General features: G+C 38.3%; 1 protein-coding gene and 1 pseudogene across 2 annotated transcripts in view; one reads left to right on the plus strand and one right to left on the minus strand.

The window, feature by feature from the left end:
* The window catches only part of GAREM1 (GRB2 associated regulator of MAPK1 subtype 1), a 199,362-nt gene that overhangs the window by 144,048 nt on the left and 28,950 nt on the right, over positions 1–26,364 (plus strand). For both annotated transcript variants that reach the window (XM_032245395.1, XM_032245396.1), the window contains exon 3: positions 10,388–10,518. In XM_032245395.1, the coding sequence (XP_032101286.1) occupies positions 10,388–10,518 (131 nt within the window). The remainder of the gene's footprint in view (positions 1–10,387; positions 10,519–26,364) is intronic.
* On the minus strand, positions 24,576–25,288 carry LOC116528211 (annotated as a pseudogene).

Here is a 26,364-nt window from a genome sequence, read left to right on the forward strand (position 1 = left end):
AAATCTGAGGATAAGATTGGGAGAGAGACTTACTTTTTCACCTAATACCTGTTAGTACAATTTTAATTTTTTGGCACGTACATATGTTAGGTAATCTTTACAAGTCTTCACCTTAAGGAAAGAGAAGTGAAGTTGCATTTACTGTTGATGAAGGATTTTGCTAAATGAGGTTTCATACACTTAGTGGAAGTGAACATTTATGTAAAGTTTAAAAAGGCAATATATATTGGTTGGTGCCATACAAAATAAGGTGTTGCATATCTTTTGCGGGGCAATCTTTTGCATTTTAATCCTACAGAAACTCTAGCTTACATGCATACATAAAGCTAAAATACAAGAGTGTGCTTGAACTTTGGTATTGTTCGTAAGTCCACATTCCTACCCAGGTTTCTTTACTTATTGAAAAATGGCAACTGGCTAGTTGTTTCTGTCACTTGAGAATTGCTCATCTCTTCACATTTGGACATGGCCCAGTGGTTTGAAGGGCAGTTATTTGAGCCATTTAAAATGCATTTCGTTTGTACAGTTGACTTGAAACCATCTAACTTTGTCTGTGGCCTGTCTCTGAAAAAGGCAAGAGAAGAAAAGTTTATTCATTCACTATTTAGTGAGCACCTACTTGATGCAATGTGTGGTATGATGCTGGAGATACCACACTGAATCACAGACCGGGGCCCTCCCCTTTATGGCATTTTCAACCTTCCAGGCTTCCCTTTTCTTAACCTTTTCCCTCACATTAGCCACTTTTAGGTTTCTTTGGTGTTCTGGTGCCATTTCTGTTGCTTTTGCTTTCTTTTCTACTTTATCATTTTGAGACTGGTTTCAGCAACATTTTTCTGCTCCTAGTCATGGAGGAGATGACAACAGAATGTTACTCACTTGAGTTGTGGGTCCGCAGATGGACATTGTGGGCTTCAACTCTCATTTCGTTTCTTTTTGTTTGACATGTAGACCGCCGTGCTGAAGGGATGGCAGACAGTAAAATCATAGCTGCAAAAGAAGGCCCGCCACAGGCTGTGCTCACTGCCAGTGGTGATGGCAAACAGTGAGGCACACATCATGGGGAGGCACATCTTCACCAGTGGCACAGAATGGACTTCCCACTGACCCTAACTTCCCAACCAGAAGCAAACTGGACAGACCTGAATTTGACCACCTCTAAGCCTCCCTGTTATTTCTTCATATCTCAGCATTGTCGCTCCCTTCTTAATTAGCAAAATTTGTTTCCACTTTTCATTTCTGATAAGCGACCTTTCCCTGTAAGTAAAGAAGAGTGAAGTTTAGTCCCTTCGGCCCCATACAGATGATGAACTTAGGTGAAGGAAGGATTTGGAGCATCTTAGCTGATGCATTATCCATTCTGAAGTAACTCACTGTAGTTATCTTGAGGGGCACACACAAAATGGGTATTTTCTAGATGATGGTTATTTCATAATGTCAGTTATGAAATCCAGTTTTAGAAATACATCATGAAATATAGCATCCATCTTTGCTTTTTAAATATTACCTTAAATTTATTTAAACCATAATCAGCAAGCGTGACATTGGTGTTGAATTTGTTCCTGGAAGTTTCAGGGGCCTGCAGATGGAAGAGCTCTTAGAATGGAGACATTTTTATGTAATCATCAAAGCTCCTGAATGACAATGTAGCTTCCTCCCTTTCAAGAACAGAGTTTGACAGTAACATCTCAGAACAGATGTTTCAACAATCTCCAAATGTTTTTATTTGGTGGCACAAAGACTCTGTTATTCGTGAAATGGTCTGTTAAAAAATTAGTTCCTCCATGTGGGGATTGTGGGAATATGTGTCATGTAAATTGATTTCACTTCTGGCAGGAAACTGGCTCCTAACTCTTTAGATTGTCTCCAAGATTTGCCTCCAACAAGTTCCGATTTCCAGGCCACAGCAATCACAGAGGAGGGAGTAATACTCAGCATTTTTCCCGGAGTACTTAACGTTGACTAATCTGAGAATGTTACATTCTTTTATTTAAAAAAAATAAATAAATAGAAGTGAAATAAAAGTTCATAGAAATTTTATCTTGCAAAACACAGTGAGAAAATGTAGGCCTTCATGTTTGCTGGTTATTTACATTATTTTTTTTTTAATATAAGTCCACTTCTACAGCTTGTACTTGTTGATGTTAGACTCTTATTTGAAGGGAAAACTGTCATTCAGAAACAAACTTGGGCAACTTAGGCGGTAATTTCAGGTAATTTCAGACCCTGGTATGACTGTTCAGTGGTATGCAATAAAAGGACTGGTCTTTTTTTTAAAAAAAAAAAAAAAAACAGTTCTGTCACCCAAGCTGGAATGGAATACAGTGATACAATCTCAGCTCACCGCAGCCTGTTCCTCCTGAGTTCAAGCGATTCACCTGCCTCAGCCTCCCGGGTAGCTGGAATCACAAGCAAGTGCCACCACTCCCAGCTAATTTTTGTATTTTTAATAGAGACAAGGTTTCACCATGTTGGGTCAGGTTGGTCTTGAACTCCTAGCCTCTAGTGATCCACCCTCTTTGGCCTGCCAAAGTGCTGGGATTACAGGCATGAGCCACCATGCCCCACCCATTTTCACTCCTAATGTCTTGTCTCGCCCCTGCCCTGACCTATACTTTCCACTCCGTCCAGCAGGACAGAGGTCAGCACACTGTGGCCTGTTTTTGTAAATAAAGTTTTTGGAGCACAGCTGCTCTTATTTACTTGTGTATTGTCTATGGCTGATTTTGCAGTACATGGCCAGAGTTGAGTAGTTGTGGATAGAGTCTGTTTAGCTTATGAAACCTAAAATATTTACAGAACAAGTTTGCCAACTCCTGCAATAGGAAGCTACATGTGTATTGTGACCTAGTGTTTGAACAGTATTTTAAGAAAATATTTGATAGGTTTTAGCTATTTCTGTTTTAAAAACATTTGTGGGGTGCAAGAAATGCAAAGTAGGACCGAGTGCGGTGGCACACACCTGTAATCTCAGCACTTTGGGAGGCTGAGGCAGGCGGATTGTGGAAGCCCACAAATTCGAGACCAGCCTGGGCAACATGGCAAAACCCTGTCTCTACAAAAAATAAAACAATTAGCTGGGTGTGGTGGCATGTATCTATAGTCCCACCTACTTGGGAGGCTGAGGTGGGAGGATGACTTGAGTCTGGGAGCCAGTGAGCCAAGATGGTACCACTGCATTCCATCCAGTCTGGGCAATAGAGCCGGATCTTGTCTCAAAAATAAAATAAAATAAAGAAGTAAAGTAGTATTTGGTTTTCAATAATTTAACATCACAGGAGAATGTTTAAAATATAATATATGTACACAACTTCGTAAATTAAAATCTTCCAGGACGATCTGAAACACTGTGTAAAAGAGAAGAGAGAGATTATCTGACAATGGGTATTCACTCAACAATTAGAAGAATGAATGGAAGGAACCTATTCATCCGATATACTATATGCATAAATGTTCAAAGTTGTAGCATTTGGTCATATTAGCTGTTTGTTAGGTTTTTTTCCTTATTCTCTTATCTGTGTGCGTTAATCATTCTCAGTAGAGTTTCTGGTACATGCTCCCATGTGTATGTGACTCTGAAGTCTTCCTGTCCAACAAGATGACAAAACACAGGTGACTGTGCAGCTTAATACGGAGCCTATGACCATACCAAAAGTGATTATTCATTTGTTCTATATGCCAAAATATGTTAGAGGCTGCTGATAGTATAAGATAACAGCCACAATATAAAATAATTAAAGAACAAGAACCCAAGTTGGGAGACAAGGGGATAAAGGTAGTTATATCAAGAAACCAAGACTCTGTTATTTAAGCCATAATATCAGCACTCATGGCAAATGGGGCAAAAAGGAAAATAGGAATTCCAAAGCTCTTCTTATTTCATGAGAAGAAACATTCTTTTTTAAAAAATACATCTTTTTTCCTAAGAGGATTCTATCACATAATCTTTATTTAAGGACTTGAACAGTACTTGCAATCACAGTTTTCAGGGAATGCAGAGATATTCTAGACCTGCAGTGACTATTCAGTATGACAATCAGTAGCCACATGGAGCTGTTGAGCATTTGAAATGTAGCTAGTCTGAACCGAGGTGGTCCCTAGGTGTAAAACATACACCAAATTTAAAAGACTTATGGAAAAGCATATATATAAAATGTGTCTTTAATGATGTTTATATTGAATTTAGATGTATTCGTTTAAATAAAATGTGTTACTTAAATTAATTTTACCTCTTTAAATGTAGCTGCTAGAAAATTTCACATGTGGCTTGTTATATTTCTGCTAGATAGCACTAGTCTATAGTGTAATGTTTGATATATTAGGGTGCAGTGATGCATCCTTGACCTGTGAGTGCATTTCTGAAGGGACAGAATGGAGTTGATTACAGGCATGATACTTTCAGGTAAACCTCTTACCTCAGAAATTGAGCATCTATAGACTACTCAATGAGTGTTTGGCATACATACGAATCCCTGCATCTTGAGAACGTTTTTCTAAAATGTTGATCATAAAGTTAAAATAAATTAAACTTATTAAACACTCTTGAAAAGATACCACTTGCAGGTTCTCATGAAAGTATACCTGGCTTAATGATAGCTTCAATTGTGATCATATTACTAATCTATAATTTATTTTCTTAAACACATTGGAAAATTACAAATTACAATTACAGATAATTGGGAATTTTGGCAAATATCTGGTATCTCTGTTAAATGGTTCTGGATATTTCAACCAAAAGGACTTACAAATTTTAACTTCTGCTGACAATGAATTTTACTCCCGGTATATCACATTCCAATACTGAAGAGTTGTCTGTTTCATCTTGGAAGACAATTTCAAGTACATATATAATGTATTCTTTCATTGGATTGGTTCTTGAAAAGTATATTTTGTTAATGATTTTTAAGTAGGGCAATAATATGCTTGCTTTCTCTGATTAATGAAGACATTCATCTACGTTGAGAAACAAACCTTGTACATAGTAATGTAATTCACCTTTAATTATAATTTTGAAAACCTGCATTACTAATGTATTGTTTCATTGTCTGCCAATTCCAGGACTAAAGTGATTTTCTGCCTTTTAGTCAATAAATGTTTATTAACTACCTACTGTATATGAGGCATTGTGCTCCCCCAAGTTGGTGCTGAGACTCATAAGCAGAAATATCCAATAGCCTCTTGGATATTTGTCTATAAAAGGTAAAAGAAATAGGCTCCTTCAAATGTTTAACTTCACTGATCTTCAAAGAAATGCAGATTAATGGAGGAAATAGATGCTACTTAATAACCATTGAATTATCTAATAATTAAAAAAAAGCAAACAACAACAACAAAAAAACGCTTGGTCCTGGCAAGATGGTGATCCATCCGGGGTGCACCTAGACCACTGGTGGAAACATAGGTTGATTCAAATATTTTGGAAAGCAATATAGCCATGCCTATTAAACACAAGGAATTGTGCAGTACCCTCTGATCTAATCATCTGACTTTGGAAAATGTGTCCTTAAAAAGGTGAGCTTAGGCTGGGCATGGTGACTCATGCCTGTAATGTCAGTACTTTGGGAGGCTGAGGCAAGGAGGGCGAATCACTTGAACCCAGGAGGTAGAGGTTGCAGTGAGCCAGGACTGTGCCTCTGCACTCCAGCCTGGGCAACACAGTGAGACTCTGTCTCAAAAGGTGAGCCAAGAAAAGACAATCTTTGTGCATCTTGAGAAGAGGTATAGAAGCTAGGAGTTGTTGAATGGTCACTCATGCTAAATACTTTGGATGCATCGTCTCATTTAATCCTCATGACAGCCCTTGAAGTGTCCCCATTTTACAGGTGAGAAAACAAGGCTCAGACAGATTTGTAACTTGCCAGCACCACAAAACTTGAAAGTGGCAGAGTCTGCATTTAAATTAGGCATCTGTCTAATTCAGACTAATCATATAATAGTGGAAAAACAGTTAAATCAATTATGAAATGCTTTGCAGACATAGGTGTCATTGTATGGGGAAATGCTCCGCTCAGTGGGCAAGAGCATGATATAAACCATAATTGTTAAGAATTTGTGCGTGGACTAGGTACGAATACAGACAAATGAAAAGCTAACTTGTGACAGAATTTGTTTAAATAAGTATTATTTTTAAACTGCTCTTTAAAAAAAAACTTGTTATTTTTTGTTTAAAAGTATATACTTTAGCATATTCATACTGTATATTCAAATATATTATTCATACCCCTATATATTTCTACATGGCATATGAGCTGTTCCATCATGTCTAGGTTCATCCTTTGTTCTGTCCTTATCACTTACCTCTTAACTCCTGAAAACTCCTCCCGTCATGATCCATCACCAGCAAAACACCTTATCCTTAAAGCCTTCTCTGAAATTACTTTTATCTTGTTAAACCCAAATTTGCATCCCTGAGAGAAGCCCTTTCAGGTGGCAGCTGTATTTCTTGCCCCAAAGTAGAGGAGTGTAAGTGGTCTCTTTATTCTTCCTCATCACCTTTACCATTCCATTCCGCTGTTCCCTAAAAACTCTTGGCTTTAAACTGCTTGTGCATCAGGATTTAAACCTCTTGTTCATCAGTCTATATGACCCACAACCCCGTCATTGTTAGTTACCTACCAAGCCTAGTATTCTGTCCTCATTGTGCCATCATTTTAGTTCCTGGCTCGCTGTTATTCTCTCCAGAAAGACTCCTGTCCTCATCAAGGAGGATTTTCCTTGGAAATATGATCCTTTTAATACCTTTGGGCTTCTCAATCCTTTAACTGTTTGCCATCTCAAACTTTAGCAGACATGGTCATTCTTTAGACCACATCATCACCAATAACCTTCCATTTTCTCAACTGCATGCACTGGCTTTTCTCCTCTGCATGGCTTTTGAGCTCACTCCCTCTACGGTCCAAAAATCAGCTCCATCAAAATTTATGGTCCATTGATCTCACTACGTTTTTCCTGGACCCACTTCCCTCCTGCCCAGGGTCTTGTGCCCATTTTATCCAGCTTAGGGTCCATGTCCAGGTGACATAATTGCCCCCTGTAACATCCTGACTCCTTTGCCCCTCTCACTTCTCATGTTCACTTGGCAGTCTCAGCTCTGGCTGAATCTGAATCTCTGGCTACTTTGTGCCAGCCTCTGTGCATCTGACCTTGGCTGGACAAAAGCACAACCGTACTCTGTGGTTTTACTTTTAATTAATGACCGTGAACCTCATGTAGGAACTTAAAAACTGCTGCCCAGCAGTCATATTATGTTGTTCACTCTGATTGGATTTTCTAACAACCTTCTCCTCTTTCCTTAACCTTCTAACACCTCCTCTCTCAACCTTATTCACAACTGATGCCTTCCAACTTTGGCTGGAAAAATTGGAAGCTTCCACCAGCTTCTGCTGCTTAATCTCTTGGGGCTGGAAATGAACAGCCTGTGCTCCTGTCTGAAGACAGTTCTTCCATTTCAGCATCAGATGCACCTTCTCTGCCTGCTCAATGATTGGGTTCCAATCATTCCTCCTGTCATCTTGTACCCCTCTGCTGGTGATTCCCATCAGCATCCAAGCATGCTTGTTTCTTCTCACATCATACTAAGAGAAAATAAAAACATTCCCTACATCTCACTGCAGCTTCCTCTCAGTAGACCCTGTTCTATCTCCCTTCTCTATTTTATAGCTAAACTCCCAAAATATCGCCTGGTTCCCATTCTTATTATTTCATGTTTCTCTCTTCCCAGGCTGTCTTCAATCCAGTTCAGCCAAGCTTTTAGCCCAGCTCTTCTGCTGCTCTTGTTGAATTCCTCAATTAGGTAAAAGTTGCTGAATCACATGGTTTTCATTCCTCATTTCACTGTCTCATCAGCAGCATTTGACACCCTCTCCCCGCTCATGGGAGGAATCAGATCACCTGGCTTCTTGGATGTACCCCTCTTGGTTTTCCTCTCACTCCCCTGGCCAGTCCTTCTCAGTCTCCCGGGACTCAAAACTTAGACCTCTTGTCTGTCCACACTCAAGCCCATGGTCATCATTATCAAAATGTCATGGCTTCAAATAGCATCTGTATGCTGATGACTGCCAGATTTATTATTTCCAACCAGATTTCTCTCCTGATCTCCACACTTCTGTGTCTAAGAACTTTTTGAACATCTCTGTTTGCATGTCCAATAGACATCTTAGACTTACCTGTCCAGACTGAACTCCGGATCCTCCCTTCACCCTCCAAACCTACTCCATCTTGTCCAGTGTCAGCTCTGTTCCTTCACTCGCTCAGGCTGGAGTCCTCATACTTTCTCACCACTTCCCAACCCCTGCCATGACATACCCGAATCATTGTAGGAGTCTTCTACCTGGTGTCGCTGCCTCTGTGCCTTGTACCTTTGTGGTCTTCTCAACATGGCAGCTGGAGGGATCCTTTTGTAGCCTTGGTTAGATCATCTCCTCTCCACTCAAATCCCCATTCCGCTCAGGTGAAGAGTACAATTCTTTAAAAGCCATATACAGTCTGACCACCTGTTACTGCTCTTTCTTTTTCCTCTTCCCTTAACCCCACTTGAGCCACAGTGGCAGCACGCCAGGCAGGTACCCACCCACCTGAGGGTCTTTGGGCAGGCTATTGCCTCATCTTACAATTCTGAGGCCTCCACCCGCAACTATCAAGCATGACCCCCGCCTAACCTACACCAAAGGACATCGTCTCAGCAATACCAACTGGTCTCCCTCCACTTTCTATCCCCCACACCCTGCCCTATTTTTATAGCACCTCTCACCTTCTGCTATGGTATACACTTACTCATGTATTATATTATCCATCTCCTGCTGGAATGTAAGCTTTGGGAGGACAGAGATTTGTGTTAATTCCATTAATTGACGGATCACCAGCATTTAGAATAATGCCTCCACCTAGTAGATGCTAAAAAACTGTGTTGAGCTTACATTCATTGTGGCACTGTTTACAAAAGCAAAGACCTGGAACCAACCCAAATGCCCATCAGTGATAGACTGGACAAGGAAAATGTGGCACATATACACCATGGAATACTATGCAGCCACAAAAAACGATGAATTCGTGTCCTTTTTAGGGAAATGGATGAACCTGGAAACCATCATTCTCAGCAGACTGACACAAGAACAGAAAATCAAATACAGCATGATCTCAGTCATACACAGGTGTTGGACAGTGAAAACACATGGACACAGGGAGGGTAGCATAACACACTGGGGTCTATTGAGGGGGACTAGGAGAGGGACAGGGGGGTAGGGAGGTTGGGGAGGGATAACATGGGGAGAAATGACAGATACACGTGATGGAGGGGTGGAGGCAGCAAACCACGTTGCCATGTATGTACCTATGCAACAATCCGGCCTGATCTGCACACGTACCCCAGAACCTAAAGTACAATTTAAAAAAAAAAAAAAAAAAAAAAAACTGTATTGAGAATATGAGTGAAAGTTTTCCTGTTTCTGCCTCAGAGATCGGCCCCATGATAGTTTATAATTCTAGAGTATTATATTGTAGCCAGGATGCAGAAAATAACTACTAGGAAACACTGTATCCCTGACATGATTGCATATGGTCTTTTATTCTAAACTGAAAACAGTTTCTCTTGAATGTTACAGCAGTGTCACAGATACTGAAAATGTATGACAACATGATAGAGCCTTGATATTTTAGGAATATGTTCAGAGTTCTTCATAAATCCTGTCAATTGTGGAGACCATGATATGGTCTACTCACATGAATTTCATATATAGCAGTAAAAAGAAAGAAGGGAGCCACGTGGAGCTCCGGAGGCCAAGTGGCTGGCGGGCTCAGTGGTTGGGAGGAAGCTCACCAGACAGCTTAGTGGCAGCTCGTGAGCCCTAGACATTACCTGCATATTGTTGTAATCAGGAATATGAGTTCTGTGAAAGCCAGCTATCCATTATATCATTTTGTTCTATTTGCAAAAGAAATTTAAATACTAATTTTAAAAAGTTAGCTCTCCCAGGCTTCTGGTTTTAGAATGTAAATGTGTGGTTCTTATTACAACCAATGGGCAAGGTAACTCCACCGTTTAACTTACTGTTAAAAACAACTATTTATAACAAAGTGAGTTTTCACTTTGAGATCAAACAGCAAGTAAACATTCATTCAGTTTGATTTTGAACATCTGGGAATAAACTGAATATAAACAAAAAGATTGCATTTGTTTTCACTTTTAAGCTGATTTTAAAATATATCTATATCTATCTTTCTTCTAGTTTAATGGAATCTGCCATAATGACTTTCTTTAAAAAAAAAAATTAATGATAAACAGGAATCTTTGACAAAGAAAGGCTGGAGTAAAAAGAGAGGATGCAGTTGCCATGGTAACAGCAGTCCAGCATAAACATCTCAGATCTCTTCTGTTTATCATGTGTTTTAGGGCAATTCAAGCTGCTGGAACAAGACCGAGATATAAAGGAGCCAGTGCAATATTTCAACAGTGTGGAGGAGGTGGCTAAGGCATTTCCTGAACGCGTGTACGTCATGGAGGATATCACATTCAACGTGAAGGTAGCTCTTGAAGCACCAAATATTTATGCTCACTAAAAATAATTTAACTTTCACGTCTGGATGTACACAGTAAGTGTTCATCTGGGCTCCAAGGAAAGTTTCATCTTCCAAATGGCAGTTAGCGGCAATAGCCAAACCACATGCATTGTAGCTGACCTGACTCCCTGACTGCTTCTTTATTTATTAGCATTATCTTTTGTTAGAATTTAAAAATGATCTCTGAATTCAAATAAGTGATATGTTTTATAATTTGGACTTCATTTCCCAATATGTAACACTTTAGCAAGATCTCCACTTCTGGGAGCAAAAGGGATATGATGAAACTAAATAATTCCAAATACTTAAAGAAAGAAAGAGAGGAAACATAAAGAGAAAGAATAGGTTTCTAAGCATTGCTTGAAGTCAGCATGTATTCATTCCACTCTTTTTGGAATATCTATTTCACCATACACAGGGAAAACTGATGTTGCCCAGAGAAAAGCTATATAGTGTTTGTTGTGCTCCATTTGTTCTGCCTTCTTAAAGGGACAGTGCATTCCCCCTCCAGATGATGAGCGAGGTCCTTTGACTAGACTTGCTGTTGAAGAGGAACTGACCAGAGAAGCAAGCCACCAACCAGGCCCATCCTATTACCTGCAAATCCTCTACATTTTCTCCAGCAATACCCACAATTACACTAAAACATTTTAGAAAGTGTTCATATTGAAAGAGTTTTCTAAATCATGTTGTCAGAACATTTCAAGATTTAGGGGGGCAAAATTCCCGTTTCTTAATCTACTCTGTGTGAAAAACAGACTGCATGGTGTCTTGGCCCGAGAATGCATTAGTATCTTTATGGATGAGTCACTCCACCCACACTCTTCAGGAAAGGGAGAAAATGCCCAGGACAGCCCTCTTATTGGAGAAATGGTTCTGCCCATTTCATTGTCTAAGCTAAGTCATTTCTTCTTCCATTTCTGAAATACAACTGCTTTGGTCTACACTCTTTAGTTTTATTATTAAGATGAGTGAGATTTTATATTTGTAAAATCTTTACTAAGTAAATTATGCTTATGTACAAAAATATTTTATCATTTTCAACTTTTTTAGTGGCTCTAATATATGAGCGTTCAGGTCAACTAGACAACTTGCATTTATTTACATTGAAAACTTGTGCGAACATGTTCATTTTTAAACATACCTAGACTCGTTGGTCAGAAGTTAATCAAATCCTATTCCATTCATGTTTTGATATGACTTAAATCTCTCCCTAAAACTTATATTTAGAAGTCTCTAAATGAAAAAAGGAAAGTGTTTTTAGAAAGGAAAGTTAGCACTTTTAAACTCCCTTCTAGAAAAAGATTACATTTGCTAATAAACATAGAAATCAAATGTAAATTTTAAGTGACTTTTAAAGATTTTCTCCATTATTAAAATGTAACATTCCATCTTTTGTCACATTCATGTAAACTATTTTTTAAAATGCCTCTAGCAGCTTTTCTTGATGAGTTTGTATTAAATCAGGAATGACTGAGAGGATAATACTGAAATTTATACATTTTGTTAGAATTCTTTTTTTAAAGTAGAATACCATGACTGAATGTATTCATTAAAATGTGTTTAACAGAGAATGTCATTTAAGAGTTCAAAGGCACAGTTAAGTGTGTGAAATGTGAGCTTCTAGCATCCATAAAACTAATTGGATTTAGGTTGAGTTCTGTGCTGTGCAAACATAAATATTTAATATTTCTAGTCTGCTACTTACGAAGTTTTAAGGTGCCATCACCTCTAGCTTGCATGAATCATTAAAACATTATTCAATTCTTTTCAAATAAGGATTGTCATAGGAACCTTGGGAAATTTAAATAAAGAAATACACAAAAGGTTTTGTGCTTAGTGATAAACACACAAGTAAGTAAATAAACTAAGGATAGTTATGGAAAAATTCATCTGGATACTACCTGAACCAAAAATAATGGCTGGAAGTCATGGCCTTCTTTAATTAAAAATAAACTGGATTAAGCCAGGCATGGTGGCTCACTGTAATCCCAGCACTTTGGGAGGCTGAGGCAGGTGGATCACCTGAGGTTAGGAGTTCAAGACCGGCCTGACCAACATGGTGAAACCTCGTCTCTACTAAAAATATAAAAACTAGTTGGGCATGGTGGCACGCACCTGTGATCCCAGCTACTCTGGGGGCTGAGACAGGAGAATCACTTGAATCCAGAAGGCAGAGGTTGCGGTGAGCACTGCACTGTAGCCTGGGCAACAGAGTGAGACTCTGTCTCAAAAAAAAAAGACTGGATTATCATGTCTGTGTGAGAACTGACAATTATGCAGAGAAGGAGTTAAAGAAATAATTTTGGTTATTCTCATGGAGAAGGTGGGAAAAAGCCAAAAACAATACTCTTCATTCATAAATGTAGCTATTATCCAAGAAACAGTTTTTAAAAGAAAGATTTCACACCTCTTTAGAAGAGTTCACCGTCTCTCCTATACTTCAGATACAGCATAAATTAAACCAAAAGGATAAACCATTGAGGAAACCACTTGAAGTTAAAATTGTTAGTTACCTGGCATTATAATAGTCAAAAGACATAATTATTGTTGGAAATAAATATACATATGTACCTTCATATATGTATTTACAAATCCAAACTGAAGTTAGTCATAATAAGAATATAAAATAAAGCAAAAGTATTGAAAGAATGGGAACTCTAGTTCTGGGTTTCTTCCTAAACTGTAGCAAAATTTTAAATTTAATGGCTGCCACTAGTACTATTTATACATTTGTTTAAAAATGAAACATTCTTTTTCATTTGGAACTAAAAATTGTTTTTAAAATATACCTCAATGTGTTTAAAACTATCTGCCTGAATGCCCCCATATTGATTAACTGCATGAAATGAACTCATATGTACATAAGTGTTTAATTCTTTAACCAGCAAATATATTTTGAGCACCTACTGTATGCCCAGCACTACTCCAGGCACTGGGGGTAAATAGTGAATATGTAGGTCCCTCTCTGCGTGGAGATTACAGTCTAGAAGGGAAAGTAGACAATAAGTACATAAACGAATATCAGTACTACCTCCAAGTAGAGATATCACGAATCAGTTGGATCTACAGGTCTGAAACTTAGAGAAAGTCTAGGCTCAGAATATATGGTTGGGACTCACCATCTTCTGGAAGATGTTTGAAGCCGTGGGTCTAGTTGAGTTTACCTAAACCAATGGTTCTCAGCCAGGAGTGACTTTGTTCCCTAGGAGACATTGGCAGTGTCTGTGCACAGTTTTGATTGTCATGACTGTGGGGTGGAGGATATTACTGTCATCTGGTGGGTAGAGGGTGGGGATGCTACTGAACATTCTGTGATGCACAGGACAGGCTCCCATAACAAAGGGTTATCCAGTTTAAAATATCAGCAGTGCCAAGGTTGAGAAGCGTTCATCTAGATTCAAGATTTAAAAAGAGAGGAGGTCTGAGGACTGCGCCCTGGAGTGCACCAGCATTTAGGGAATCTAGAAGGGAAGACTGGATGGGACAGCAGTAAGGTAGAAGGATGGCCAGGAGCAAATGGTGTCCCAGAAGCCAAGTTTCAAGATGGAATGAGCAACTGTATCAAATGCTACTTAGCAATTGAATTAGATGAGGACTGAGAACTAACCATAAAATTTAGTAAAATGTGAAGATCATTAGCGGCCTCGATAGGAGGTGAATGATAATCAGCTCAGAGACTGGAAAGTGAGTTAACCAGTACGGTACAGTGGGGTGGTCCTAGAGTTTTGTCAAGGTAAGTTTCAAGTGAAATTACTTAGCACCACCCTTTCTTTCTTCCAGCCATTTTCAGCTTCCTAGATGCAGGCATAGAGTAGACAAAGGGAGCTGACCTTAATCAGAGTTAAGGCTCTCCCAGTGAGTGTAGCAGAGATCAGCAAATGGGTTGATGGAGTGTGCCTTAGAGTGAGTGACAGGTTGCACTGAGCCATGGAATCCTCACTGAGGGCTGGGTGTGATGGCTCATACTTGTAATCCTAGCACTTGGGGAGGCCAAGGCAGGATAGGAGTTTGAGACCAGCCTGGCCAATATGGCGAAACCTTATCTCTACTAAAAACATACAAATTAGGTGGACGTGGTGGTGTGCACCTGTAATCCCAGCTACTTGGGAGGCTGAGACAAGACAATTACTTGAACCCGAGAGGCAGAGGTTACAGTGAGCCAAGATCCTGCCACTGCACTCCAGCCTGGGTAACAGAGCAAGACTCCATCTCAAAAAAAAAAAAAAAAAGAATCCCTACTGGGTAACCAAGTGTGAATATAAGTGTAGCCCCAATGAAAATTGAACTTATGTGATAGATAGGCTTTAAAAAGTGAGGTGCAAAATAGGAGGTAGTGGTAAAGTGTAAACCTCTTGAAATGTAACTTTAAGCAGTAAGATCGGTCATGACAGGAGTTAACTCTATTTCAAATCTAAGTATGTCCATTTGAGTGAGCAGCTGAGGTGGTAGAAACAGAATATGGGAGATGAGAAAGTCAAGAAAATAAAAGGATATGTGGGCAGGTTACCTCTCACTGGTCATTTGTATACATTCCTCTAATCCCTGCAAAGCCAATTCCATGTTTTGGGAATAGCAGTCACCTACCTCTTTCACACTTTTTTGTCTTTATCCATCTGGTTTTTAGTTTTCATGGTCAGAATTTTGTTTCTGTTTGCTTGCTTTTCTGCATGTTTGTGTGTTTTTTAACTGTAGTAAGCTTTTTCTCTCTTAATTATCTTAGAAATTTTTTCATCAGCCATCTTTCTTCACATGTTTACTTCCAAAGTCAGATGTCCCCTTTTTGAGTTGGCCATTCCAACTGAAGGCTTGTACCGCTCCTTTTAATAAGAAAAACAGCCGCACTAACAATTTTCAAGCCATATATTTTTCTTCAAACAAGCCATCATGATTTAAAGAGTAAGTTGTATTGTGTAGTGGCTCAGGTTCTGAATTCAGAGCTGACTTCAGAACCCTGCTCCAGGTATTGACTTTGACCATGGGTGGATCACATGACCTGAGCCCTCAGTGTCTTCACCTACAAAATGGAGGTGATACTACCCACCTCATAGATTTGCCATCAGAATTAAGTAAAGTAATACACGCAAGTACTTTGCAAGTGTCTAGTGAGGGGCCTGGCAAACTAGCTTGTGGGCAAGCTGCCTGTTTTTGTAAATAAAATTTTATTGGAATAAGCCATCTCCATGTGTTTATGTATTCTCTGTGGCTGCTTTCATGCTAACAGCACAATTAAGTAGTTGCAGCAGAGACTGTATAGCCCATAGAGGCTAAAATTATTACTATCTGAACTTGTAAGAAAAGGTTTGCCAATCCCTGGTTCATAACATAAAATCCTAAAAAATTAAGTTTCACATTGAAAAATTTTCCCACTACAGATTAACGTTATTTCACTTGCTCTTACTTTTTTTTCTTTTTTCTTTCTTTTTTTCTTTTTTATTTAGACGAAGTCTCACTTTGTCACCCAGGCTGGAGTGCAATGGTGTGATCTCGGCCCACTGCAACCTCCACCTCCCAGGTCCAAACGATTCTCCTGCCTCAGCCTTCCAAGTAGCTCAGACTACAGGCACACGCCACCATGCCCAGCTAATTTTTTTTATTTTTAGCAGAGACGGGGTTTCATTATGTTGGTCAGGCTGGTCTCAAACTCCTGACCTCAAGTGATCCACCCTCCTCGGCCTCCCAGAGTGCTGGGATTACAGGCATGAGCTATTTTGCCTGGCCTCTTTTCTCTTTTCCATCCCCTGCTCCTTCCCTCTTTCTCCCTTTCTTTTACCTCTCTCTTTTTTTTTTCTCCCCAACTCTTTTTTTTTTTTTTTTTTTTAGAGAAACACGTTTTGTCACCCAGGCTGGAGTGCAGTGACACTATCATAGTTCATTGCAGCCTTGAACTCCTAGGTGCAAATGATCCTCCTGCTTCATCTTTCTGAATAGCTAGGACTACAGGCATGCACCACCACACCTGGCTGATTTTTAAATTTTTTCTGTAGAGACAAGCATCTCACAGTGTTGCCCAGGCTGGTCTTGAACTGCTGGCCTCAAGCAATCTTCCTACCTCAGCCTCCTGAAACGCTCAGATTACAGGCATGAGATGAGCCACCATGCCTGACCTGCTTACTCTTTATGTAATACTTCCTAGTCAGTGACTTACTATTAAAAACTCAGTACATAGTAGCTGTTCTTTGTTGTGGTTTCAAAATACCCCTTCACGTCAAATACTTTTTTGGAGACTTTACTACACTAATAACTACTGAATTATTTTAAATGTCCTGCAGCCTTTCAAAGTCAGCCCAATAAAGATGAGAAAATTTCCCCCACATGCATTTTCTGCCTTCAAAATAATGACTAACAAGTTAGCTTTTAATTTAAGTTCTGTCTTTACTGTGACAGTTGTGGGAAGAGAGGGAAAAAAGGGTGGCCTTCGATTTGGCATTGGGTCGGAGGCATCCAGTCTTCACTGATGTAATCCAGAAGCTTTCTACATTAAAATTACTACTCTCAGGTCTGAGAACCCAAATACTCTAATCTGGATGCTATAATGTTGCTATTTGAGTTCCAGCTAGCTAGTGAGATCCATACTTTCAGCTGTTCCAGCATAGATTTCCCCAGAGGCAAAGTAACAAGTTTTGTATTATCTCCACTAGAGAAAGTGACCCACTCAGAAATGTGAAGTTTCAGTCACATGTGGCGTATAATCATCACCTCTGCCTGCCTAGACCTCTTCAAAACCACTTCCGTACTGCGTCCATGGTCTGGCCAGGAGCTGAGCTGACAGCCCTGTCACTGGCATATCAGCTTCTGATTATTGGCTTTGGAATCTGCTGTGGGCTGGGGTGTCAGTGCCTAGCAGCAGAGCCACTGTGATGTGAGGAGGATTTCAGTGGTACCTTTTCTTTGAATATTGACAAAGTGATGCTGTGGTACAGATAGACAATGTAGAATGATTGAATCAAGCTAATGAATATTTCCACCACCTCTCATACTTATTTTCCCCCCATTCTAACTGGAAAATGTACCCTTTGGCCAACATCTGCTCATTCTCCCCCTTCTCCAGCCTCTGGCAGCCACCATTCTCTCTGTATCTGTGAGTTTGATGTTTTTAGTTTCCACATATAAATGAGACCATGTGGCATTTGTCTTTCTGTGCCTGGCTTGTTTTGCTTAGCTTAATGCCCTCCAGGTTCATTCATGTTGCCACAAATGACATGATATGAACATTTTTTCATATGTTTGTTGGCCTCATGTATGTCTTCTCAGGCCCATTCAAAAGTGGGCGAAGGATATGAACAGACGCTTTACTTTCGTTATATTTTAACAGAACAAACTACGGACAGGGACTTAAAAGGACATTAATGGAGAGATTTTTGGCCACTTGTGATTCTACTCTTGTCAATAACTATTTATGCTCTACCATCCTTCTGGTTATGTTTTGTCTTTGAAAACACAAAAAAATCGTTTATTAGTAGGAAGTATACATGGGCCATCCTGTCGTTTTCCTGTAAAATAATACAAGCTAGTAGCACTGAAACATTTAGTATTCTTCAGGGTTTTTTGTTTTGTTTTCGAAGAGTAGTTCAGTCATAACCCACCATTTCCTCATTTAAAATATGATGCTTAGTTTCCATCTCCAGAATTCAGAAAAGGAATCTTGCGTTTTAAGTTTATAACAATGTCAGAGAGACCATCTTTTCCTGTGATTTTTCAAAATGAGTAGGGATTATTTGCTTCAGCATTTTCTACCTACTCTCTGTAGTCTTTAGAACATGAGTAATTCCACCTAGCCAGTTTTTGGAGTAGCTGTGAATTTTAACAAAATTCTGTCCAAAATGACTATAATTTCCTTTTGGTATTTTATAATGCACTTTTCTACTATCTTAAAGAGAATACTTGAATAAAATTTAAACTTACCATTGTCTCCTGTTTTATAATTGATTAAAGCACTTAGCTCCGCTTGAAATGAGTATGACTTTTGCCTTCATATGGAGACCTTAGCCCTGACAATTTGATATTTTATGGTCTCATACATTTTTTTTCCATTTTTTTTTTTGTTTAAAAACCTTTTGTTGTTGCTTCTTGTGTCTTTCAGAATACCTTTCCTAACAGTCCCTATTTTTAGTTTAATTTTCACTTCTGTTTTGCTAAGGCAATCATAGGTAATGGAGTTGTAGGAATCAGTACACTAAGGACCTTACAGCTTTCACCATAAGCCCTAACATCAGCATCCCATCTTTTTGGTTAGCTCACTGCCTTGTTCTTGACTATATTCCAGAGAGGTCAGAAATTATTGATTGCTATGCAACCTGAATTTTGTCAGATGTAAAAAGGAATTTTTAAAATGAAAATTGAATGTATTTAGATATAGCCACTTTTTATTTTCCAGTTTTTCAAAATTACATGTTTCCCTTAGGGTGAGTCAGATGTCATTTATTTTCAAGATCCATTCAGAATGGTAAATTGGATACAATTGTGAGGTTAATTATTTCAATGTTTGAAGACAGCTCAGTGCTTTTTTTGTCATCTGAGGTTTTGGGCCCTCTGAAAAATTACCAGTTAGCAAGCCCTCTGCTGTGGCATCACAAATGAAATCATTGCCATTGTGCTTGTCATTCTTGCCCTATTTTGTGTCAAATAATATATGTACCATTCAGGATTAACACTTATCTTAACCTTAATGCAATTTTTCTTTCATTTGCTGTCATTTTCCCAAAAGAAAGAGTTATGAAAATTTAATTTGGGAAGACATACCGTAATACTAATCAAATATTGTCTGTATAACCTATATATCAATTAGATCCTTCCTGGTTTTAACTTATGAGTTGGAATTTTAACCTCTTACATGTTTGAACAATTGTTATTAGAACAATTGTTGTTAGAGAACAGATTTCCTATTGCCAGAACCTTCAGAGAGTGACAGAGAGAAAGAGAGAGAGAGAAAGGAGTGTGTGTGTACATGTGCTTAAAATTTTACTTCAGCGTTTTAAAATATTTCTTGACCATGGGGTATTAATTCTGAGTGGTATTAGGAGCAGTAAAAAGTAAAACCCTGATAGTTTCCTGGATTAGACCTATTAGAGTTGTTTAGATAACACACTTTGAATTACTTCCTCTCAGGAAACATCGAAACTGGAAATGTTAACCAGACACACATACGGAAGCACTTAGACAGAATGCATTGTTTCTTTTGCTATTAAAAAAAAGGAAAGAAATTATGCAAATAAATTACATCTGTAGAAACCTAAGACGACTGTTTGGCTCAACTGCTAAAGAAAGAGCATTTATTTATGAGATTTTTCATCTGTCACTGACAGTGACCACAAAATCGGTCAGTACGTTAGTTTCATAATTTATTCGGGCTCATTGCTAGCATTAATAATGACTTCAGAGTTGGAAGCATGGGATTACAGATTGTGCTCACATATGTTATGCATTTTTATGTATGACAGTAGGAGTAAGTTACTTAAGAAGTACACACATACACGAAAATGTAGACAAAACTGTTAAATGTGCCCAGATAGTGACATTTAGTGAGGATAACTTTGATCTGTTTAATCTGTATGTGTACTGTCTGATTTGAGTCTCAAAAACTGATGAACATTCTCTTTCAGTTCATTTGCTTTACAGTTACTTCACTAGACTTATCATTTCTTAATTCTGGAAGGTGTATGTTTATAAAGATAAATTAGGAAAAATATAGTAAACGTTGATTTAAAGGGATAGAGGCATATTTTTTGTTTCTGGATCCCTGTCTTCATCTTTATTCCTGTCTCCATCTTTATCCCTGTCTCCATCTTTGTTCAAATGGATGACTCGCCAAGTTTTTCACAAAGTTCTAATAAAAACGAAGTATAGCAGTGCAGCTGAGAGTTTTGGAGACTAGACTATTCTAAAATAGTGTATTTTGAATTATTTCCATATGTTCACATCCTTTGGGATATAACTGTAATGATATTTCAGCTCTATTCTGGCATTAAGTTTTATTCTGGGATAACATAGTCAATAAAAACTTGAACAGTATTCAGTACAGAGAGAAGGATAATGCTTAGAACTAATAGTTTGGAATTGAACACAATAGTAGATAAAAACTTAGAAACCCATGTGAAAATAGAGTTGTGAAAGGCAATGTGAAACAGAATGAAAAGAAGTAAAATGTTTTGTTAATAAAAGTAATAGTAATGATGGCCTCCACTTATTGAGAGACGACCATATACCAAGCACTGTGGACATTTGTTTACATACATTCCTGCAAAATAGACGGTGGTGTTCCATTTTATAGGTGAGGAACCTAAGACTCAAAAAACTAAAAACATTTTGTCTGAGGCCACTGCACTGTAAAGGCAAAATTCAAACTCAGCTTGTAGTTTAGCTAATAGTATTGTACTTGTCAATTTCCAAAGGCCATAATTATTTTCATCCATCTATACCCAGTATCAGCAAACCTTTACTGTAAAGAAACAGAGAGTACGTATTTTAGAGTTTGCAAGACATGTAGTCACTGTTGCAGCTATTCAGCACTGCCATCATTGATTGAAAACAGCCATAGACTATGTTTAAATGAATGAGTGTGGCAGTGTCCCAATAAAACTTTATTTACAGAACCAACTGGTGGGCCAGGTTTGGACCATGGGTAATAGTTTACTGACCTTTGATCTATATTTTTTTAAGTTCTATTAGATGCTGGTTGAAATTAAAAGCCTTAGGGATAAACCAAAAGTTAAAATTGATATTAGATGATTCTTGGTGACCTAAGTCAAGAGAATAAGATAACTGAAACCAGGATCCAGGCAGAGCATCCTATTCCTCTCATCCCAGCCACTTGGGAGGCTGAGGCAGGAGGATCACTTGAGCCCAGAAGTTCAAGCCCAGCTTGAGCAACATAGCAAGACACAGTCTCTTAAAAAGCGCCAAAAACATAAATAAATAAATAAATAAATAAATAAATAAATAAATAAATAAAAACTTAAAATTACAGGTTCTATGGGGAAAGAAAGCAAGCCCCATCGATAAATACTATCATTTATAAATGATGTATTAGCTCTGAACAAATAAAAACACTAAACTGTATTCTTCAGAATTGTCAAAGCCTTAAAAACAAGGCAAAGAAACTCACAGATTAGAGGACTAGAGGCAATGTGGCATCCTGGCTTGATCCTGGGATAGAAAAATGATACTCATGGGAAAAAACTGTTGAAATCCAAATAAAACTTGTACTTTATGTAACAGTATTGTACCAAAGTGAATTTCTTAGTTTTGATAAACATGCCATGGTCACGTAAGATGTTAACAGAAGCTAGGTAAAGAGTATACAGGAACTTTCTGTGCTACCTTTGTAAGTTTTCTGCAACTCTGAAATCATTCCAAATAAAAATCTGGCCAGGCACAGTGGCTCAAGCCTGAAATCTCAGCACTTTAGGGGCCAAGGTAGCTGGATCATGAGGTCAGGAGTTTGAAACCAGCCTAGCCAATATGGTGAAACCCCATCTCTACGAAAAATACAAAACTTTGCTGAGCGTGGTGGCACATGCCTGTAGTCCCAGCTGCTTGGGAGGCTAGGGCAGGAGAATTGCTTGAACCCAGGAGGCAGAGGTTGCACTGAGCTGAGACCACGCCACTGCACTCCAGCTCAGGTGACAGAGTGAGACTTCATCTCAACAAAACAAAATTTATTTAAATTCCTAGGCTTTAATTTAGATGCCTAGCATCTGTGTTAAGACCGGATTAATACTGAAATACTAAAAGTAAACACACTTAGGTTGAGATCTTGTTAAAAAAATAATAGCAATACTCATCTGAGTCATTCAAAATGGACTTTAAGCCTTAGCAGCATATATTCCCGTTAAAACCATACTGTGCTGTCATTTCTGTATTTATGATGTCTCCTATGGAGAAATTCACTTCACTATGGAAACAGCAAAGCTGTTTGTTTTTTATAGTTCTAATGTTGATTAACAAATTACTTGTTCCAAAGATTAAAATTATACAGAGATGACCTAGAATAGAAGGTAAGAAATTATTTACAAAGGTTGCTCTTCCTAGTTTTCTAAACACATGTTGATGATCACTACTCAGTGTGTAGTATGAATATTGTCAATTACTTTACCCAGACATTTTTATTAACATGAGAGAAAAAATTCAAGCTTAGGCTTAATATAAGCCTGATACCGAAACCTGATAAACATAACCTAACAAAACTGTAGACCAGTCTCATCTGTGACAAAGATACCTACACAAAGATCAGGTACTATCAGAGAATTATACAATATTGTCTTAAGTGTACTATGATCATGTAGAGATTATTTCAAGCATGTAGAATTATTTTAATATTTGGGAATCTATTATATATAATCAGTATATTAGAGAAGTTAAAAATAAACATATGGGCCAGGAGTAGTGGCTCATGCCTGTAATCCCAGCTACTCAGGAGGCTGAGGCAGTAGAATCTCTTGAACTCAGGAAGTAGAGGTTGCAGTGAGCTGAGATCATGCCACTGCACTCCAGCCTAGGTGACAGAGCGATACTCCATCTCAAAAACAAAACAACAGCAAAAATAAACAAATGATCACCTTATTGGATACAGAATCAACATTTGATTAAAATTTTTAAAAATTTTATTTGTAGAAAGTTTTAGAAAACTAGAATTGGGAAGACATTATTTACATGATAAAGAATATCTCAAACGAATTTCTCATATTTTTATATTAAAACACTGACAATAGTCTTATTAAAATCTAAAACATTAAAATGCTCACTGTCATCACCACCACTGTTATGAGAGAGAAGGGATGAAAATTGAAGGGATAAAGATAAATTTTTCATCATTTGGGTAAGATATAATCACCTACTAATCTCAAGAGAATTAACTGAAAAAAACTGTTAGAGTAAGACACTGGACATGCAGAATAGTAATAAAACAAATCCAGCAACTGTGACTCAACAGCAGTGTCCAGGGATTGATAATGAAGGCAGAATTAAATACTAACAAGGGAAATAATAGGTCTGAATAAATGATGAGAATTATCATGTGCCTCTTTGGAAATGCTATTACAATGATGTCATTTCTTGCCAAAACACCATGTGTATTTAATGTACTACAATAATTATCATTACAAACCATAGACAAAATGATTCTAAAGTTTATCTGAAAAAGTAAGGGAGATTCTTCAACCTTTTATTTTTAAATTATTTCAGTTCTAAAGAATCGTTGCAAGAATAATAATAAGGACTCCCTAACACTTTAGCCAGATTCACCGACATTTGCCATTTTCGCAAATTTGTTTCCCCTGTTTCCCCCCGACTCCACTCACATATACACATATGCATAATATAACTTACCTTTTTCTGAATCATGTGAGGGTGAACTGAATGCATTATGCCCCTTACCCCCCTTAATACATCAGTGTATATTTCCTAAGAATAAAGGTATTTTCTTATGTAAATGCAGTATATTCAGGAACACTAGCAGTGATAATGATACTTTTATTTATAGTCCTGATTCCAAATTGGCCAGATATTCCAAAAGTGTGCTTTATTGCATTTACTTTTCACTTTATTTCATTTTAATCTGGAACAATTATTTAGCCCTTCTTTGTCTTTTCTGGCATTGAAATTTTGTTAAGAATACACACCACAGCTATAAGAAATTTGGTGGTCCTCTGGAAAGATTAGATGGAATTGCTCGAGATGCTGAATTAGTTGATCAAGAGCTATAAGAATACATACCAGGTATTTTATAGAATATTTTTGTTTGGGTTTCTCTGATATTTCCTAATGATGAGATTTCAGTAATAGTTTTGGCTGGAATGGTACATAAGCCAGATCATGAATGTCTCAGGAAATCACATTCAGAAGTAGGGGATGTCAGTATGCCTCTCTTTGGTGATATTAAATTTGCTAACCTGGTCAAGGTATTGTCCAAGGTATATTCTCCACTATAGAGTTACTTTTTTCCCCTTGCAATGAATAATCATTCTGGAGAAAGACACTAAGACCATGCATGTGACCTTCTTTTTTTTTTTTTTTTTTTCTTTTTTAAAGAATTGACAATTTTATTTTCACATTTCCCAATACAAATGAAAACTGCATCTTTTTTGCCCCACCTCTCCCCTCCAAAACTATTCTCTTTGATCAGACAGGGGAGCAAGTCTTCCTTATGCTGTTTAGAAAACCCAGCATCACAGCAGCATGATCTCCTGATGAAGCAGAACAGGTAATATAAAACTGATAGAATGAGGCCTCCCCTCTATCCTTATCTGTCTGGTCGAGTCATTCCAGGCTGAGTGGGCACCATCATGGGATGGGCAGGAGGTCTCATCATTGGGGGCCCAGGCATCCTTGGCATATGGCCTCCCATGGATGGCCTCATCCCAGGAGCAGGTCCCACTGGCATCATCCCAGAAGGAGGAGAGCCCATCATTGGCATCATGGGGGGGCCTCCCATATGGGGTGCTGGCATCATACCAGGGTGAGGAGGACCTGGAAGACTTGGGGGAGGTGGTATCATCGCCCTTGCAGGAGGAGGAGCAGAGAATGGAGTAGGAGGTATCATCCCTTGTTGAAATGCAGCCGTTGTTTTGTCTATCAGGCTCTGAGCCTGCTCTTCCATCCATTTCTGATAGTAGTCTTTCACATTGTGTTTCCTACCACTGCAGTGTGTCTTTCTCAAAGATGGAGAATCTTGGGTAAGGTATGTATTGCAATAGTCACAATAAAACTTGGGCATGTTGCTCCGCAAGCCATTGGCCACTCCGTTCACATGTGGCCTTCTTAATCAAACTTCTATAAATTCAGCATCTATTGATAATTCTTATATAAAATGATCTTTCCTATAACAATGAAGTTATAATAGTATAAAGTATAATAGTAATAAATCATGAAGGAAATAATACATTGCAAAATTAGGATTTTACCGTCTTCTATATTTGTCAACTTTCCCCCATGCATTGTTTTTCAACATTGTTCATCTTTTTGTTATCAGCATGAACTTAGGTGTTCCTGTTTTATTCAGTAGCTTATAATTCATTGTGGTCTTCATTTATTGTGATGTTCAAATTGTCCCAGATTTTAGCAGTAGGAGCTCATTCAGGCTGGCTCCTGTGTCTTTTTGGCATGTTCCCATCATCTTAATCTTTTGAGCACCTTACTTTCTGGCACAACAAAATGTTCCAAGTGCAACTTGTACCATTTCTGCCCTACCCCAGGAGTCTGTCATTTCTCTAGGGAGCCCTGGTTCCTTTTAGTGGCGAATTGTTTGGGCAGTTTCTGGTTGTTTGGAAAGGAAAAAGCAAAGAGAGGGTGTGTGTGTGTGTGTGTGTGTGTGTGTGTGTGTGTGTGTGTGTGTGTGTGTGTGTGTGTGTCATTGCTGAAAAGTGTGAGTTAACATGGATCCCTCTAATTCCAATCCAAACCCCAAGAAATTCTGTCTTGCCTTTCCTGCTCTTCATTCCATGTTTCTGTCTCTCTTTCTAAAATGAAAACTTTGTAACTCCCAAAACATCAATATATTTACCCATTCATTCAATCTTATAATGCACATAAATTTGACTCAGAGTTGCTCTACCCATATCCCTATGAAAAACAAATCTACCAAAAGGATCACAATATGTATTGGTCTTTTTTTTTTCCTACTGTCATTATGTGGTCAAAGATAGGGTATTATCCGTTCTTACACTGCTATAAAGAACTGCTCGAGACTGGGTAATTTATAAAGGAAACAGTTCAATTGACTGACAGTTGTGCATGGCTGGGGAGGCCTCCAGAAACTTTAAATCATGGAGAAAGGCACCTCTTCACAGGGCATCAGGAGAGAGAATGAGTACC

Source organism: Sapajus apella, unplaced genomic scaffold (assembly GCF_009761245.1).
Source record: "Sapajus apella isolate SASKATOON/1434 unplaced genomic scaffold, GSC_monkey_1.0 scaffold57, whole genome shotgun sequence".
In the NCBI taxonomy this organism is placed as follows: Eukaryota; Metazoa; Chordata; class Mammalia; order Primates; family Cebidae; genus Sapajus; species Sapajus apella.